Here is a 19,778-nt window from a genome sequence, read left to right as displayed (position 1 = left end):
GGTGCAGTTGTTTTTAGAATTGGTAGAGAATTCTAGAAGATGAAACACTGACACATTATTTTGGAGACTCTTACTTTTGATTTTGCAATGTTCTGTTTTTTAAAAATTTCACCAAACTCAAGTTGACTTGTTGGGACCAATTTAAACGGGCAAATAGATGTGTATATATGGCAGACTGCAGTCTCTCCACTTCATCTTGCTATGAATATTTCTGTCTGCTTGAATAGAATACTTGTGCTAGTTTCCTCCTTCATTCAGTTGTCAAATATAGTTGAGTCCTCTCTAGATGTCAGACTCTGCTCTGGATCTGGCGAGTGTGATGATGCAGTAAGTAGACATGGCTCCTGCCATCGTAGTTCACACAGACTAGTGGAGGAGGTCGACATTACACAGTGGTCGCGGCCTCCTTCTGTGCCAGTCATGTGCTTGGGGAACAGCATTTGAGTTTTCTCCTTGTACGGAGTAAGCATGAGAGCCCGTGCTTGCACTGTGCCTCCAGATGTGAGCTCCCAGCATCTGGTATGTGAGAGGAAGATGCTGAAGATCTGAGGAAGCCAGAGGCACTTGATTGCTTATTATAGAGTGTTCTCCAAACTCGAAGGGCTCACTCTGAAGCATGTTTGCTTTAAATTAAACTAAATACATACATGCCTTGGAGATGGATGTACCTTTTTACCTTTCTCAGAAAAAAACAAAATCATAGGAATGGTGGTTTTCTCTGAGTTTGGCTGTGTTCCCATTAGCAACTAATTACATTTTCAGTGCCCCTCAGGCCAGACTAATGGCACTGTTTCCTTTTTGTTCCCAGCACAGAGCAGGCTGTATTTATACTACATCCCCAGTAAATTCTCGGTCATTCACTTGTTGATTGATTGACAATATAATCTAGGGGTCCTGAAAGAGACCACAGCTGGATCTCTTAAAACATAGATGTTTAGACTGTCATTTTCTTCCTCTTTGTTTCCATTCAGATAATTGGTTTTTATATTTAGGGAAAACAAGCTGTTTATTGCCATCAAAAGCTGTACCGTCTCTTAGTATGATTCACAGTAGCTCTGTGACAGCTGAGCCCCAGTTGCCTCAAATGTAAATGCGTTAATAATGACTTCCTTCAAAGTTTCCTGTGAGGGCTTGGAAATAATACGTGCCACTAGTTGAGCATCCGGCACATAGAGTTCCTCAATCGTTGACACTTTGCTGATATCAGTATTGTCATTATGATCATGAAAAGTGGTTTCCCCCAGGTAAGCAGAAGTTGGTGAAGGAGAGGCACCTCTGGGAAGGAGAAGGCAACAGATGCGGAAGATAACACCCTCCTTTTTCATTTTGCTGCATGTTAGAAACGTTAAGAGACTCAGTCTCCCCCATCAGCACAGATTTCCTCTTGGTTCCTAAAGAAGCTGTGTCCCATCAAAATTCTCTGTCCTTCCTAAGAAGGCTTTCTTCTAGGGCCCTTCACGCCGGATCCATTGACAGGGAATGTTCCTACCTTCATTGCCAGGGAGATGCGGGCATTTGGAGAACGGGCTGCATCCTCCTTCAGGTGGCCGTAGAAAGAGAAAAAAGGCAAATGAGACGTATACAAAATTGACACAAGTGGCTGGGCCGGGATCTTTCTTTCTCCCTACCATTGTGCCGAGTCACAGGAAAGAGATGAAGTTAGCTAAGACTGAAATGAAAGTAACAAGATGGTGGACAGCTCCCCACACCTCACACCTCACAGAGCAGGTGGACCTGGGTGTGTCAGTTTCCATGTCTGGAAAATGGGAGCATCACTGTTTGGTTATGTGGCTGACGTTGAGTATTCATTAACCACCTGCCAACTGCTAAGGAGAACACACAAACCATCTTCCCTGCTTTCTGGGATCTAATATTCTAAAGCTCCTTCTTGAACAGGCCCGTGTGAGGATTTGCGTAATGTTGTCATTTGTTCAGAGTGTTATTATAATTATATGTGAACCTGAACATCCGGTTTCAGATTGCTCTCCCACTATTGAGGCATTTGTAGATGATGGGTATATAGTGATTTTTTTTTTTTTTAAAGATTTTATTTTTTTCCTTTTTCTCCCCAAAGCCCCCCGGTACACAGTTGTATATTCTTCGTTGTGGGTCCTTCTAGTTGTGGCATGTGGAACGCTGCCTCAGCGTGGTCTGATGAGCAGTGCCATGTCCGCACCCAGGATTCGAACCAACGAAACACTGGGCTGCCTGCAGCAGAGTGTGCGAACTTAACCACTTGGCCACGGGGCCAGCCCCTATAGTGATTCTTAACTGTTACTTTTGGCATGTATTTTTTTTCTTACCAAGGTGAAACTCACATAGCATAAAATTAATCAATTTAAAGTGATCAATTCAGTGGCTTTAGTATATTCATAATGTTGTACAATTATCACCTCTATCTAGTTCCGGAACATTTTCATCACCCCAAATTAAAACCTCCTCCCATTAAGCAGCTACTCCCCATTGTCCCCTCCCCCAGCCCCTGGTAACTGCCAGTCCTCCCTCTGTCTCTGGATTTATCTACTCTGGGTATTTCATATAAGTAGAATCATACAATATGTGACCTTTTTGTGTCTAGTTTGCCGTATACTTTTTGTCACATACTAAATCTAGTGCTTTAGCTTGATGTTTTTGACGTGGCTTCGGTTGTAATTAACATCAGGATTAATAAACGCTCCCTATTCTCTCTTCTTAGTGCATATTGGGCTCGATTCTCGAGCCTCTGTGGAAACCATTCAGGAACATTCAGGAAACCGTCAGCACAGCTGGGGAGCCTGTGTAAGACCAGACCCATTCAAATGTTATAAAGATAACTCTGCTTAGACAATAACGCCCATCTCCCACATTCTCAACATCAATTGTAGTCCCACCCTGTAAGTCAGATTTTAGCCCTGGCAAAACCTTAAAGATGTGTTCCACTGGCTCAGCTCTCTCATTCTACGCGCGTCCATGCTGAGATTTATTTGGTCCATGAATAATATAGAACTGTTGCAATTCCGCATCCATTTCTTGCCCTTTCTTGTTTTGTCCATTCTCTCAACACCTCTAGGGTAGAAAGGCCCTTTACACAGACTACTCCTCATTAGTGGACATGGCCTGGAACCACTGGTATGATCAGGAAAATGTTCTTGATTTGAGATCAGAGGTCCCTTCCTTTTCTCTAGCAAATTGCCTCTGTTCCAACATGGAGTCTCAAACAGCTCAAATGCTGCCTTTGAGAATTACTGTGTGTGGCCTCAAGTGAAAGGCAGGACAGCTAAAACTCCAAGAGAGCTAAGTTATAGTAAACAGGGCCATATTGTGATAATAGATACTACCGAGTGTTGATCGTTGATGCACATTATCCCACAGCAATGCATGAAACAGGCACTATTTAGGCATCATGACCCCATTTTACAGATTAAGGAAACTGAGACACAGAGAGTTGAAGTGGTTTCACCAAGACCACACACCCGGAAAGTCATGACATGAAATTCAAATCCTGGCATTTTAACCTACAGATATCTATCTCTTGACTATGCCAGAGGCTATGTTTATAAAAAGAATAGATTTTCTGAACGTCCGTCTATCGACTAACCTCATATCACATCTAACTAAAGCTATCAGGGTCGCAACCAGGCTGAAATCTCTCAGGACTTTCTACAACTGATGCGTAGGCTTGGTGGATATTCCTGGTTTGTTGCTGAGGGGTCAAAATGAAACAGAAATGTTTGTGTGGCCTCAACGTTGAGCTTCTCAGAGGCAACGTGTGTCCTAATCCCTCACTTTGGCTGCAAAGCAAGTGTCTAAGAGGATGTATTGGGAAGACTCTTGAATTGGGAGTCTGGAGAATTAGTTCCGTGTCTGACCAGTGAGGTGGCCTTTGGAAAATCATTGGATCCTTCTCTGCCAGTTTTCTTCTCTCTTCTTTAAGAGGATTGTGCCTGATGAACTCTCTTCCTGCTCTCAAAAATCTACAACTTACTAGATTAAAAAACTAAGGATTTCCACATCCTTTGTGGTAATGAGGGCACCCTTTGTTTATGGCTTGTTTTCCAGCCTCTATTTGCTAGCCACTTGGGTGACAAATTATCATGGAGTAGGTTTTACTTACCAATGCCATGGACCACTCAAAGGCTGTGACATCACAGAGTTGGCACTTGAGTCTTTCAAGTACAATTGTCAATTGCCTACCCCTGCTCAAGATTCAGGCCCCATACTACCATCTGGCCAGATCCTAGGCTGTCTGGGGAGGTGTATGTGGTTCTTGGCAGGGTCAGGGTTGGGGTTTTGTCAACAGAGCATGATGACATTTCGATAATTTGCAGATCACCATGTTTTGGTCTCATGTCTGGGTGTATCTGGAAGCCCTGCGTCTGCCTCCTGCCAACCCAAGCCTGGGTCCCCTCACAAGAAGGCAGTTTGAGCAGTGGCAACAAATGCTCTATGTATCGTTCAAAGATAATGTAGCCAGGCAAGGTAAAATGTTTATTGCGCTGTAAAGGCATTTCCTTAAACAGCCTCTTTGACAAGCTATTTGTGACCTCCATTGAGGCTCTGCTTTGTGGCTACTTCAGAAACTAGTACTTGCTCGTGTGCCCATCTTGGAGAGTGTGCAGTACACAATATTGCCTTTGCTTCAAAAGATAAATCCACTTTTCCTATCCACTTCTCCTATCCACCTTGCAAATAAATCTCTAATTAAAACTTTAATGTTTTAATATGTATCATTATTGGATATTCTGCCATGACCTTAAAGACCAAATTAACCAAAAATTTATTGACTTTGGCATTTCTGCAGAAGATCTTAGTTTTTAAAGAAGGTATGGAGCTAATTCTGACAGATGTTGCCATGGCAACACTGCTGCCAGTAGCTGAGTCGCACTGGGACCTGACTGCTGAGGGTTTCTGACAGGACTGCAGGCAATACTAGGAGAGTAGATTGAAAAAGATGATTGAGATGAGGGTCAGGGAAAAAAACCCCACTAAATTCCTTTATTAGAAAGAAAGCACACAGATGTATCAAATGAAGTTTGTAATACCAGGTGCCACCTTTGAAAGGAACACCATTGGCGGCTCAGTGGTCCAGGGGGGAGCTCACCCCTACAGTCGTGCTGAAGGAAAATTATGACCTCCAGTGTCTTCAATATAGTTTGTGTGAAGAGGAGCACCAGCCACCAGCTTGTGTCTTAGTACAGGAATCTTCTCTTTGGGGCCCTATCTGCCTCTTGGGCTTTTCTTTAAAATGGATCCTGAAAAAAATCTTGTATTTTTATTCAAATGCTAGGATCTTCAGACAAGTCAAGAGTTCAAGCTGGATCCAGAAGAAGGGATGGGCAGAAGGCAATGGTAGCCTGTAGCCAGGATTCCCACTGTGATATTTATCTCCCTTTGTTACTTCCCAGAGAGACTCAGGGAGTCACTCCAGCTTAATGCTAATTAGTGGAAGAGGCAGAACTATAACTCAGATCTCCAACTCCATCGCCAGTGCTCCTCCCGCTCCACCATATTCCCTCACTTCTAACATGAGAACATTGGGTTAGATGAGCGCTCTGGTCCTTCTAGCTGTGGGATCATATTAATCTCTAACTTGTGAACATAGCTATGAAAGTTCACAACCTGATTGCTGTGTTCTCAGTTGTAACTCTGTAGTGCAATGGATGAAGCCAGGAGAAGACCAGTCAATCTTCTTTTTCACTTTCCAATTCTGTATATATCTTTCTAAAGAGTGCAATCTACAAGACTACAAGGCAAAAATAATGTGGAGAAATTGTATACAACTAATGTCTTCTTAATATCTTTTTATCATATAATTTGCTATTAATTAAGAGGGATTTTATGACATATTCGCTTAGGTGCCCACATAGTACATGTATATGAATAAAGAAAGATTTTATTTATCATCTATGCATCTCATTTTAAAGAACAGCATTCCAAGACTGTAAGTGAGTGCATTGGCTGTTTATTAGCACACCCTTGCATTCTTTGTCAAACATCACTTGTTTGGCCGTTGTCTGTAGGAAGCAGGGGTTCTGTGGAGGCATCTGGGTCTCAGGATTACTCTGGAACTCGCTGATTTGAGAGATGTGTTGTCTTTTTGCATGCGGATTGGTGTGAAAAAACACAGAATTTAGAGTTAGACTTTTCCAATCCTAGTTCACTGACTGGATGAATTACTTCAACTCTAAGTATTAGTTGACTTGTCTAGAAAGCAAGAATGATATCTAATAGTATTGTTGGGTGAATAACGTGCAATAAATGTAAAACACCCAGGATAGTGCCTGGAAAATTGTAGATGCACAGTAAATGTCAGTTTCCCCCACAGGGTACAGAATGTGCGTGTATTGAAACTGTCAAGCGGAAGCCTGTCAGTGGATCAGAATTATTACTCTCCATGTTTGGGGTAAATTGGTAAACCTAGAAGTCAGTGAGCTTTCAGCGAAGCGCCTCTACCAAGAGCAAATGTCAGGAAGAATGGCTGCTCTCTGACTCTGGTATACAATGTCCTTTAGCCAGGGAAGAAGACCATTTGGCTAAAATTAAAAATATGTAGCTTACATTCTTTATTTATCATTTGTGTCATTTACCCCAAGAGTATTTTAAATGAAATGCATGCCAGGAGCGCATAATTGAAGATCGTATGAGAAAACTGAAAACATTAAAAAATAAATCACAAAAACATCCTACCAGATTCACTGTTACCAGGTTTTTTTTTTTATTATTATTTGAATGCTCTTTACACTTAAATATACAAAGAAGGTCAAAGCATCAATAGTGCTGGATTCTAGAAATACTAACGAAGCCCAGGAGAATTTTCCACAAGTGAAGGCATATAGACAGTATAGTTACTGAGCCCAGCGTAGAAATAAAACGGTGCGAGGGCCTCATCCATCCCCACCCCAGGGAGAAGATGACTGGCATGTCACCCCCAGGAGGATGGGAGCATCTTTCTGAAGTGTTCTGGTCATCTTGGGCCTCCTGCCATTTCCGCACCAGTGCATCCTTTGACACCATTCTTTGGGGGATTCAAGACAGGTGGTCACGTGCAGACACTTGAAAAATCCCTCCCCAGCCCCTCTTCTGGAAAGGACATCTAAGAGTCCCAAGGTGGAGAGTAAAATGGAGCAAAGAATATGTTTCCATGTCCACTGGAAACGTTAGAGTTTTCTCCTAGTTTTAGATAACGAAGCAAATAAGCATATTTTAAAAATAGCATAGGGCCTATATATAGAGCAATACAGAATAAGGAAAAGATTGCAAAGTAGATACAGAGTTTAAATTTACTTTACAGAAGAAAAAAAATTTACCAAAAGTACAAAGGAAAAATTTGAAAATTGTCTGCCTTTTGTTGTCAGTAAAATTCAGGTGTCCCTGAATATGTGAAGGAAAAAATGAGAGATGAGATGATCAGGTAACCACATGGAGATGAAAAAGAGACTTGCTTATGAGGTGGATGAGAAAGGAGCTCAATGATGTAAGAAGAGATTTTGAGGGGAGGAAATGTAATGTTAGAATTAAAATTTGCATAAAAAGTGGTGAAGACCAGAAGCAACAATGCAGAGAATTGATTTCCTGATTTGAGGACAAACTGGAAGAGTTCTCTTAAAACAAAGAGAAAAAGCATAAGCAGAGGTGATGGATGTGGAGGCCAAAGACTGAAGACACAACTCATGGATGATTACTATTCCCTAAGAAGAGACTGCAGAATGGCGCAGAGGTGTAGCGGCCAATTTAACAGGAGAGAACAAGCATGAGCTGAAGTTTTCCTAGTTGAAGGAACTCCTGCGTGCAGATCATAAGAAATCACCAAAAGGCGGAATTAATGGGAGGCTAGCCTCTAGATATATTCTTTTCAAATTTTAAATTCAAAGTTTACCAAAAAACTCTGCAGGCATCTGGATGGGGGGGAAAATGCACGACAAAAGGACAACAGTTAGACAGACCTGAGGCTTGTTCTTCCCAATACTGAAGGTCAGAAGCTATTAGACCTAGAATATGAACATAAAAAAATGCATTGTAGCAATTCTATCGCAAGTCAGTAGTCGGTCATGTATGAAAGCAGCAGAAAGACGTTATCAAATATGTGAGGGATATAGCCAACTAGTGTTCCGTGATAGAACTGTTAAATAAATTGTTAAATAAAATAAATTGTTAAATAAATTGTTAAATAAAAAACAATAAAGTATTATATAGCCATTGATGGGATTTTTCTAAGAAACTTGATCCGTGTGTTGTAAAATAAACAAGTAAATAAGGCCCTTATATGCATAGAAAATGAATAAAAATAAATACATCAAAATGTTACCATAAGTTATTTCTTATGATTTTTAAACCTGTGGTATCCATTATTTTTTAATCGGAAGAATGTCTGTTTTCGGCTAAAAGAACCTACCATATAAATAAGTATGGAATTTCGTGCTAGGGCGTCCCTTCAGTTGTCCTCATCCAGCCCAGCTACACAAGTGGCAGGCTGCTTTTCAGGCCTTATTCAGGGCTCATATTGCCAAGAAAGCAAACTGAATAAAGTCAGTCAGTCAATAACTTCCATGAAGGGCAGAGATTACAAGTTCTCCTGCAGCCTGTCGCTACCTTCACTACTCTGGGGTCTCAGTCTGGTTGACCTGCACCCACGGCACAGTCTCCTGCAGGGACTGGCTAGTTTCCGTCACCCAGCTCTGTTTCTCCACTTTGCAGGATACTGCGTCCATCACTGCATTGCATTCACTTCATTCCACTTCCAGAACATTTTGCTAATGCAGTTAGGTGTTGGAAAGGACTCAGACATGAATGCCAGAACCTTACTGCTTTCCGCCAAGGAGATCGTTGAGGCAGAAGATGAGAAAGCAGTGAGATGTGCACAGTGTGTAAATTGAGAACCACGCTCACCATCACTAAGACAAAGATGGCCTGTTCTGACTCTTGTGATTTCTGTGTGGTTAACGTGCATATTGGCGACAGTCATGGTGCTCGTGCCTCCTGGACCTTGTGGACACAGTAAACAACATGTGCCTAAGGGCAGGGAGAGCTTTTATTTTAGTTTCTCTTTGCATTAGATGTTTTCTACTGTAAATATATTTGGCCAATAGATAGTACAGTTTTTGTGTTGTTTTATGTTTTTTTAATTGAGATATAGTTGACCTATAGCATTGTGTTTATTTCAGATGTACGACATAATGATTCGATATTTGTATACATTGCCAAATGATCATCGCGATAAATCTAGTTAACATCCATCACCTTACATATTTAGAGAAAAATTTTTTTCTTGTGATGAGAACTTTTAAGAGCTACTCTCCTAGGAAGTTTCAAATATGCAATACAGTATTGTTAACTATAGTCACCATGCCGTACGTTACATCCCCATGACTTACTTATTTTATGACTGGAAGTTTATACCTTTTGACCATCTTCATCCGTTTCTCCACCCCCTACCCCCCATCTCTGGCAACCGTCAGTCTGTTCTCTGTTTGAATGAACTGGGTTGTTTTGGTTTGGGTTTTTAGATTTCCCATACAAGTGAGATCATACAGTATTTGTCTTTCTCTATCTGACTTATTTCACTTAGCATAACCCGTTTAGAGTCCGTGTTGTCGCAAATGACAGGATTTTCTTCTTTTTATGGCTGAACGATATTCCATTATATATTTATATATATGTATATATAAAATATATGAATATTTTCTCTATCCATTCATCCATCGACGGGCATTTAGAAAGTACCGTTTTGGCATAAGATAGGGTAATGGTGTTTTTCTTCACATTTGGAATGAAGAGAAAAGTTTAATAACTGAGTATCAGAGACTTGAACTAAGAGAATTTGAATACTTGAGTATTCAGTAGTTTGAGTCCTTTGGTCTCCGTGGTTAACACTTAAAAAAGCCCAAACAAATAGCAGTCATTTATCATTGTGGTTTTTCGTGGCAGGTGTAATATCTACAGTAGCAAGCAGAGTCTAGAAAATGCTTTTCTTTTTTAAATCTACAAGTAACTACCAAACTAGAATGCATAAAAATAATAATAATAAGAGGGATAACTCTGTCTTTGAAAACCATTTCAATCTTTCTTTGATCTTATCTAGAACTAACACCTAATTTAAGCAAATGGAATCCTGTTTTCCATTTTAATGTTGGTCTACTCCTGCAGTCAGTAAATATGCAATGGAAATACTTAGTAAGAGCTGAAAGGGAGGATTGAGGCACCCTTGATTTTCAGAGCAGTGCCAGAGGCAGACAGATATGAGGAAATACAAGTAACCGACAGTCCTTCTTGGTTTCTGTAATGTTCCTAAGCTCTGTGAAAGCAAAGTGCTAATTTTGGCTGGAGAAATAGGAAGTCGTTACTGATGGACTCAAAGCGGAATGGAGGAGTGTTCATTTCTTCCATTTTCCAAGTAGGTCATTCAAATTGTTTGGTTTTTCCTCTCTGTGAAGTGCCCATTTCCTTGGCACCATGCCTCTACCAGCATTGTTAATTTCAGTATTTTGGTGACTTTTGTTTGCCATCATTCTTACCAACAATTTTCTACATGCTCCCTCCCTTTTTTTGTGACAGAGATCAGGTAAATCGTTGATAGACTGAAGCTGGGGTATTTGCTCCTGTGAGTTCAGTGAACGTGAGAGCGTGGACAAGACTGAGCCCTTGGCCTCCACCTGCTGGTGGCTGGCATCACAGCAGCCACGCTGGCAGGTCTAATCCAGCCAATGAGGTATATTTAAATTATTTAGCAAAGGAAAGGTGATAACATGTATATCTTGCAGTGGTAAAATCTGATACAGTCAAATTGGTAGATATATAGAGCACTAGAGATAAATCAGAGACTCATTATTAACATGCTATTTGTATGGAGAGAGTTCAAAAAATGACCTTTGGCAACACCATTAATGCTTCACAGAAATATATTCTCTTCTGGAGGTGTTTCAATTCAGTTAATAGTAAAATCCAACTACTAATAGTGTGTCCTTGGAACGTGTATGCATAGAAGAATTTATGTGTAATCACTTTGAGAAGTAGCCTCTGAAATAACATAACGGCTGCTTTTTCATATGTAACAATATGTATGTGTGATGTGTGTGTGTGCTGGTATGTGTGGCTCTATTTGTCCATACTGTCTGCGTGTATCCTGAGTCCATCTGGTGCGAAGTTGTTGAAATCATTGGGATGTGCACTTCCTGGGTGTGATTTTCCAGACAGATGGAAAGCATTAAGTAACTTAGAATGATGACAACACAACTTACTTTCTATATTTGAGTCCATAAATTCAGTCTTTGCTCATAGGCTTTATGTATAGTTTCTGATGTGGAGGAAACTTTGCTAGGTCCTTAGGATCCTGAGAAAGCTTGCTGATTTCTCCAACAGTAAAGCTGTGAGCAGTTGTTTCATTATTCTTAGAATTAAGATGCTCTCCTAATTTATGTTCTGATTATTACTCTCTTGACAATGGCGACAAATACATAAAAAGAGCAATGTTTATTTAAAACAAGAGATGCAATTCTCCTAGATTTTTAAATAAACTTTTTATTATGGGAATTTGCAGTCATTCAGCAAAATAGAAATCCCCAGAAGGAATTGTCAGAAGGAAGGTTTCCCCACTTCAATAATTATCAACATTTATAAATTCACTTTAAATAAGTATGTGACAGTTCATGTAAAAGGATTTCTGAGCCCATGTACTTTAATGACAGGGTAGAAAAAAGAAACACATGCTATGCATTGACTACATTTTGGATCCCTGCACACTTTGGAGAGCCAAATTCTCAAGATAAGAGATTCTCATAGGAGAAGGAAGGAAGTCAATTTCTAAGAATATGAGTAATACTTGGCCATGTAACAAATAGTATAGCTGTTAACATTATTTTTCATCCCCAAAGTAAAATATGTGGCAGAACAGTGTATTTTGCAACAGGTTACTTTAATAAATAAAAATAAATTTGGGTCAGAAGGAAGGTTTTTAAAAATCCCTTGCCGTGACTGTAGACGAGTGACTCATACTCTCCCTCTCCCGTTTCTGGTACCCACGCCGCAGGCACTCTCCATCTCCCGTCTCAGGATTCTGGGCTTGACAGTTAATATCTGCAGCATTAATTTAATAGAACAAACTGAGCAGAGTTTATTCAATAAAGAGGAGGAACGGCTAATGCTAATCATATCAGATGGCAGGTTCAATTTTTGAAATGTGTCCTGAGTATATTAAATAAGATCAATCTGATATTCTTTCTCAGTCTTTCTGATTTAAACATCTCAAATCAGCTCTGCAAAGCTGACACCAGAGTCTTGGTAAAGATTTGGACTCCAAAACCCATTTGACCAATTTGTTCAAAACTAAAACTTCGGATTGCAGCTTCTTAATTTCATTATTGCAAGATTTAAATACTACTTAAATCTCTACTTCTGACTGTGTTCTGGCTTTAGAAACAAAATACTCATTTTTTTTTTTAATTCCACTTCTCCCAGTAAAGGACCCAAAATCTGGTTTATTTTTTATTATAATGCATATTTGATAACAAAATTGATTTTCCCTTCATTTTCAAGAGGTCTCGTTGAGAAAGCTCCCTAGTTTTTTTTTTTCCATGAATGTGATTTAGCTTCTGGGACCTGCCTCATGAAGATTTTAAAGTTTATACTGAAACGCAATTTTTGAAGATTCTGACTTTGCATAATGAGGACGCTTTTCTTATGCAGCTTTCTTCCATGACCTAGGTATTGGGGCAGACCTCTTCCATTTGGTGACTGAGATGTTCTCTAGGGCATTGCTATCATCTGCTTTCAACCAACAGAAATAGAAATAGCTTGTAGAGGGGACCCCCCACACCTTAAAAGCCATGTCTCAGGAATGGCAAATGTCACTTGTACTCAAATTCCACTTGATACAGCTAACTGCAAGGAAGGCTGGGGAATGGAACATTGTTGGGTGCCCTGGAAGCAGAGAAGACAGAGTTTTGCTGAACAGATAGGTGAGCCTCTTGTATCTGAATCCTGGGCTTCCGTACATTACAAAGAAAGCTTTGAAATCTGAGGAGCTTCCGCAGACAGAGAAGTGAAAGGGCTGAGCTGACTCTGGTTGAGGCCCGTGGAGATACAGATGCGACCTGTTTGGTTTCTGGTTTACAGATCATCCCTGGAACTGAGGCTGATGTGACTGTTGGAATCTCCATGCCGGCAGCGGAGGGGGCCCCGGTGGAGGAAGCAGAGACAGAGAAGGCAGCTCTTCCAGCTGGGGAAGGAGCAAGTTTAGAGGAGGCCAGGATTGATGCTGAAGCCACAGAGGCTGTGGATAGCGACAGATCTCAGCCAGAAGAAACAGCAGCAGCAGCACCTCCGGTAAGTGCCCTGGTGAAGGGGAGGTTCTCAGGAGATGGTGCCGGTTGGAATGCGCTGTCTGTTGGTGAATGGTGATAACTCTTTTGGATGCAGAATAAATTTGTAGCCATTCCGTGGCATTACACGCCACCAAAAAAAAAAATCAGATTCTCAGAAAGGGTGATTGCAGCATTCCTGCAATATCAGCACTGGGGGCTTCCGCACAGATCCCCAGTGTTATGACAGACTGGACTTAAGCACAGAGAGGGGAAAAGGAAACTCTGCAATAAAGTGATGGAGAAAAGGAATGAAGCACAGACAATGAAAAGGAGGACAAGGGAGGGAGGAGAAAGAGAAGATGATGGAATGATAGGGTGGTTGTGTGGATTAAATGAGAAAATAGCCGTCAAGTGCTGAGCCTGCTGCCAGGCACGTGGTGAGAACCCAGTATTAGTAGTTAAATCATATTACTATTATTACTGTTTTGTAGTGGTTATTATTAGGGTGCCCCAAATTCACCCCAACTTAAGGCTTCTTTCACCAAATGCCGATCCTTATGTTGCATTTTCAAAAGAAAAATGGGTCCTTAAATACATACATGAAGTTAGACCCAGCCCCAGCTCCTCAGTTCTTCAGAGAAGCATTTAGGTAACAAGCCTGCATATTCCATGAGTTGGGAGCCTCAGACCCTGGTGCCAGAGCATGGACCGCTCTTCTAAGCCCCATGTTTGGTTCTTCTGTGTTCTAGAAGGTCACAATGTGAGTGGCTTAATGTTATACTTTCTATTTTCCTGATTATTGTACTCATAATAAGTTTCCAAAAACCTCTCCAGCTTTACTCAAAGCTTGACACTGAATTATCCCTTTCATCCTACTAGAAAAACAGATTGTATTGATATTTGGAGAAATAACTCAAAAGTATGTTCCATTTTTTTGGAGAGATTTTTCTTGTCTCAATGTCAGGATTATTTTGTATATATTGTTAGACTTGTTGAAAGAGGGTATTATTTTCTCCAAACTGAAGACTGGAAGTGCTTGTGTCCACTGATAGCTGAAGGAGTGTGAACTTGATCTGAAAGGCAGAAAACATCTCCAGACTTCCATGAAGCTGGTGAAACCCCCCTCCTTGCTCATCTTTGTTAAAAGACAAAAGGGAGGTCTTGATCCTTTGGTTCTGCTTTCCCACCCTGAAAATAGAGTACATGGCGTGGTTGGTGGGGGTGGTAACCCCTCAAGCTGTAACTGCAGTGTGGGCTCTAAGGAGAATCAACAAGCTAAAGGACAGGGAGATTATTTCCAGACACGGGCCAGCTCTTTGCCAACAGTATGGTTTCAGGCCATTCGGGAGTCCCATGGGACTCAGAGAGAAAAGCACTCAGGGGAGGTGAAATGTCAGTGGGACGAGAATGGACCACTGCAAGAATGTGACGCCCTTGGAATCCTACTGCGGTCGCTTTCAGGACAGTCGCCACCACCCTGCCCTGCCCACCCTCCCTCCTTTCAGTCTCCGGTCCCTCTTCTCAGTTTCCACAGAAACCTCACTCTTCCCAACCTGCGTGATTGTTCAAGGATGCAGAAACTAATCCCACGGAGGGTTTCTGACTTAGGAGAGAGAGAAAGGAGGCCGTGTCAGGAGGAAGGCCCTGCAAGGTGGAAGGCCAGAAAAGTTTGGAAACAGCAGGCATTTAGTTGAATGAGGGAGCTGGGGAAAGTGGGAGCCAAGGAGGGTGGGGCAGGGGTAGAGGCAGCCCATGGAGAACACGGAAGTCTTGTCTCCCAGGCCTGCTGGGTACCACCATGTCTTCCTTCCTCCAGGAGAAGGTCATCCCTTCTGTCATCATCGAGCCCGCTTCCAACAACGAAGGGGAAGGAGAGCACGAGGTAACCATCGGTGCAGAGTCCAAGGAGGCCACTGATGCTGCTGCTCTTCCGGGCTCCACCAGCGTGACGCCAGAGCTGGCCTCGGAGCAGGAGGCCGGGGAGGACTCCCAGCCGGCACCTGCAGCTCTGTCTGCCAGCGAGGTCTCTCAGGAAGTGCCGCCCGGCTTTCTCTACAAGGTCTTTCCATTGTTTCTTTCTTTTAATCTGGTGGCCATTTGTCCTTCCTTTGCTTTGAGGCCCTTTTGCTTGAACCTGTGGTTTTCCAATTTTTACTTTTGCTCTTTGCAATCTGTATTCTTTCTCCGTACTGCTCTCGCCTTCATCCCAACATCACATTGCCACCTGGCAGGGTTTACGGGCTGCTGGACAAACAAGAACTACGGTAACGTCTTTCCATATTGTAACAACCCATAATTAAAGGAAAGTTTGCCACAGGGCGAATGATATGCCCCTTGGTGCATGGGTGGATTGCTTCACCCGAGGGTCCTCCCCTCTCCCCTCCCCTCCCCTTCCCCCCTCCCCTCCCCCCTCCCCTCCCCATGGAGCCCTGGGAGTCCCTCCAGCCTGGGCTCTGATCAGGGCTTGGAAATTACCCTTGTGCTCACTTGCTCCCCATGTGGATCACACGCCTCCAGAGGGTGGAAAACACGAACCATTGAGTCAACTCTTGCACCTCCTTACTGTGCATGCCCCAAAGTAGGGAGCCAATAAGTGCCTTAAAAGTAAGTGAATAAATACATCAATGGGCTTCTATGAAAATGAAGAGAAAAAGAGGCCAAATTAATGGGAAGAAGGTTTTTGCTCAGAGAGGCCATCAAATGGCTACTTAGAGCCTTCATAAATCCATGGATCCTTACCAGAAACCCCTGTGAATACCTGAAAACACTGGCTTAGGCCAAGGGTCGAAGGCAGAGAATCCTACCTAATAGAATATGGTGGGAATTTTAAGTTTCATATTTGATTTTACATTTCAAAATTCAGCTCTTTTTCTTTTAGAAAGTACTACATTTATGTGTGTTTGTGGAACTGGAATTGAATGGTAACAGTCATTATATTTTTCTTCTCTCTCTCTCTGCTCATTAGAAAGTAGCTGCTATCTTACCACCTCACGTGGGGACAGAGCGAGTATAATGGAGTTATGAATGAGATGATGTGGGGAAAAAATTAGACGTGTGGCTAGTGAGAGCTTGTGTTTTAAGTAAAGCACAAGAAGTGAAGGAGGCAGCGTGCACGTGAGGCCCCACCTGGCTGGGCCCGTCCCTGGCTTCCCCGCCACCTGCGGTGTGAGCTGAGCATCACCTCTCTTGGGGGAGGGGGTGGGCTTCAGTTTTCTTATCAGAAAAATGAATTTGGAGATAAGTTCGTCATTTCCAGCTCTGACATTTTATGACCCTATATGCAAAATACACGTTTCAAAAGCTAGTTGTTTAATCTCAGGGGGGTCGAGGAGAGGGACATGGGAGAAGTAAAACGGGCCATTAAATAGTTATTCAAGCTGGGTGATGAGGCCATGGGGTTCATTATACTATTCTTTCTGCATTTAAAAAAATTTTCTATAGTCAAATTTTAAAGAAATTTTTTTAAAAAAGGGAAGGAAGGGTGGGAGATAGGACAAATGTTATTGAAGGGTACAAGCTTGCAATGATATTAAAAATACCCTACAGACCTACAGCACAGCATGATGAATATAGATAACAGTAGTATATTATAATCATCACGCTTACTAAGAGACTAGAACTTAATTACTCCAGCCTCTAAAAGGAAATGATAGTTATGTACCATGGTAGAGGTCCTAATTATCGCTACAATGGCAATCATGTTACAATATATAAATGTACCAAGTTAACATGTTGTACACCTTAAGTTTACACAATGTTATATGTCAAATATAGTCCACTTAAAAAAAGAAAGAAAAAGAAAGAAAAGAAACAGATTGGCATGGTTTAAAGAATAGGATAGGGATGGAAGTTAATTTATAAAGAAATTGATCACAGGGTTTAATTCAGCAGTGATTTCCTTATAACATGCACGTGATGGTTTTCCCAATTATTAATTATTTGAGAAGCTGGGGTTAGAGGAACTTTCTGCTGCACATTTTTAGTTCCGGTTAAAAAACAAACAATAAAAAGCATCAGTGATAATAAAATGCAAATCTGTAACAAAAATATGACTAATTAAAATTTAATGACAACATTTCAACTCGTGCAGAAGGCATTGCACTAGTAAATATACACCCAAGTGGCCTCAGGATCAGTCTATAAGAATTGGATTTTTTTTCTTTTTTTTTGAGGAAGATTAGCCTGAGCTAAGTACTGCCAGTCCTCCTGTTTTTTGCTGAGGAAGCCTGGCCCTGAGCTAACATCGCGCCCATCTTCCTCTGCTTTGTACGTGGGACGCCTACTACAGCATGGTTTGCCAAGCGGTGCCATGTCCACAACTGGGATCTGAACCGGCGAACCCCAGGCCGCTGAGAAGTGGAACGTGCAAACTTAACCGCTGTGCCACCGGGCCAGCCCCAGAATTGGATGTTTTAAGTAAACAGAATAGGGTTTCCTTTCTGCCTTCAGAGGCCTTTTCCTTCCTTGGGATGTGGTACATAGCTTCCTCTTTTTTATCCAGCTTAGAGATGCTTCTCAGAGTGCCTGCTGATAATCCGGGAGACTGATTTTACGTCTCCTTTTCTTTGTAAAATTGATTGGTTCTTTTACAATCTTTTGCAGGTGGAAACACTACACGATTTCGAGGCAGCAAATTCTGATGAACTTACCTTACAAAGAGGTGACGTGGTGCTGGTGGTCCCCTCGGACTCGGAAGCTGACCAGGTAAAGGATGAGATTGGAAGGTACTACAGGCTATATTGGTTTTTCCTGAGGGTCACTTGGACACAGTGACTCCCTGAGGACACTTTCATTTTCTGAGATGCTCCAAGGCAGCTCTGAAAAGGATTTAAGGGCTGTGACCACACACATCACTAATTTTAGGTTTTTAGCACGTCTCTCTTGGGATGCTATTATATTGTTTCTTTTTTATACAAATAGTTGACCATTTCTTATTACATACCCACTTTCTAGGGGTGTCGTCTCTGAAACACCAGCCTTGAGGAAATACAGACGCTATCCATGTGCATTAGAAATCCCTTCAAGAGTAGTTAATGGCCTCTGGGTGTGTGGAGGGGACCAGGAAAGAACATGAGGGAACTTTCTGGGGATGGAAATGTTTTATATCTTGATATGGGTGAGGGTTACACGTGTGTACGCGTTTGTCAAAAGTCACTGACCTATACACTTAACAACCTCTGCATTACACCGTATTTAAATTATACCTCAACTTTAAAAGGTTCTCTAAAAAGAAAAATCATCTTTGAGCATAGAGGTCTGATGTTAAAGAACTGAGAACTCCGTTGTATTCTTGTTCATAGGATTTGTGAACTCCTGGGCCCTGCCCCGTGGCTGAGTGGTGAAGTTTGCATGTTCTGCTTAGTTGCCTGGGGTTTGCCAGTTCAGATCCTGGGCACGGACCTAGCACCACTCATCAAGCCACGCTGAGGTGGCGTTCCACATAGAAGAACTAGAATGACCTACAACTAAGATATACAATTAGGTACTGGGGCTTTGGGGAGGAGAAAAATAAAAAGAGAAAGATTGGCAACAGATATTAGCTCAGGGCCAATTCTTCCTCTCCAAAAAAACCCGAAAAACAAAAAAGATTTGTGAACTCCTGAAATGGTATGCAAAATGTGTAAATTTGTTTAACGTATTTTTCTTCAGAGAAGAGCTATAACTTCCCTAGTATTTTCAAGGAGATTTATGAGCCCTTTGCCCCGAAATAAAGTCACTACTTAGGATTTTAAGGCTTACATGTGCCACATTTTGTTGTTTCTCTTGATAGTACACTTACCAAGATAGATTAGATGCTGGTTCAAACAAAGTCTCTACCAGAAAAAAATTAAATTAGAAATTAATAGTAAAAATAATAATAAAAAATGTTTAAAAGCCCCAAGTATTTAAAAATTTAAAAAATGCCATTCTAAATAATCCATGGATCTAAGAAATCACAGTGTAAGTTTAAAAAATATTTCATAGTGATCATTGATTTCCAAGTTTTCGGCCTAAGAAGATAAAAAGAGATCAAATTAAATACAAAGTACATAGAAGGAAGGAAATAATAAAAATAAATTCACCAATGAATGCATTTCTTTGAAAGGATTAATAAAATTGTTAAAACCTTAGAAATAGTCTTCAGGAAAAAATGTGATGCATAAATTTCCAACATCAGGCAAAAGTGTGTACATATCTCAAAATCTTTAAAAATCCCATTCTAAACTTATAAAATATATAAAAATATATACTTAGAAAATATAAACATATTTTTTGCATGAACCGTAAGTTATCTTTTAAAGAAATTAAGAGCAAAAAAGCTGGTCTTTCGTGTTTACCAACATGCTTAGCGTTTCCGGTCCTCTTATATGCTTCTACAGATCTGAGTTTCCAGCTGGTCTCGCTTCTTTTCTGCCTGAAAAATGAAAAATGTCCTTTACCAAGTCCTGTAGTGCTGATCTGCTGACAATAAATCCTCTCAACTTCTGTTTATCTGAAGATGTCTCAGTCATCTTCATTTTTAAA

General features: G+C 41.2%; 1 protein-coding gene across 1 annotated transcript in view; it reads left to right on the top strand.

Annotated features, from left to right (window-relative positions):
* Nucleotides 1-19,778, top strand: part of AMPH (amphiphysin) — a 226,590-nt gene that overhangs the window by 202,347 nt on the left and 4,465 nt on the right. The window contains exons 17-19 of the mRNA XM_046670061.1: nucleotides 13,087-13,296; nucleotides 15,091-15,333; nucleotides 17,877-17,978. Coding sequence (XP_046526017.1) covers nucleotides 13,087-13,296; nucleotides 15,091-15,333; nucleotides 17,877-17,978 — 555 coding nt within the window. The remainder of the gene's footprint in view (nucleotides 1-13,086; nucleotides 13,297-15,090; nucleotides 15,334-17,876; nucleotides 17,979-19,778) is intronic.

The sequence above is a fragment of the Equus quagga genome, chromosome 8, assembly GCF_021613505.1.
Source record: "Equus quagga isolate Etosha38 chromosome 8, UCLA_HA_Equagga_1.0, whole genome shotgun sequence".
Lineage (NCBI taxonomy): Eukaryota > Metazoa > Chordata > Mammalia > Perissodactyla > Equidae > Equus > Equus quagga.
Note: the sequence above shows the minus strand (reverse complement) of the source record. Positions and strands in the feature narration are given on the sequence as shown.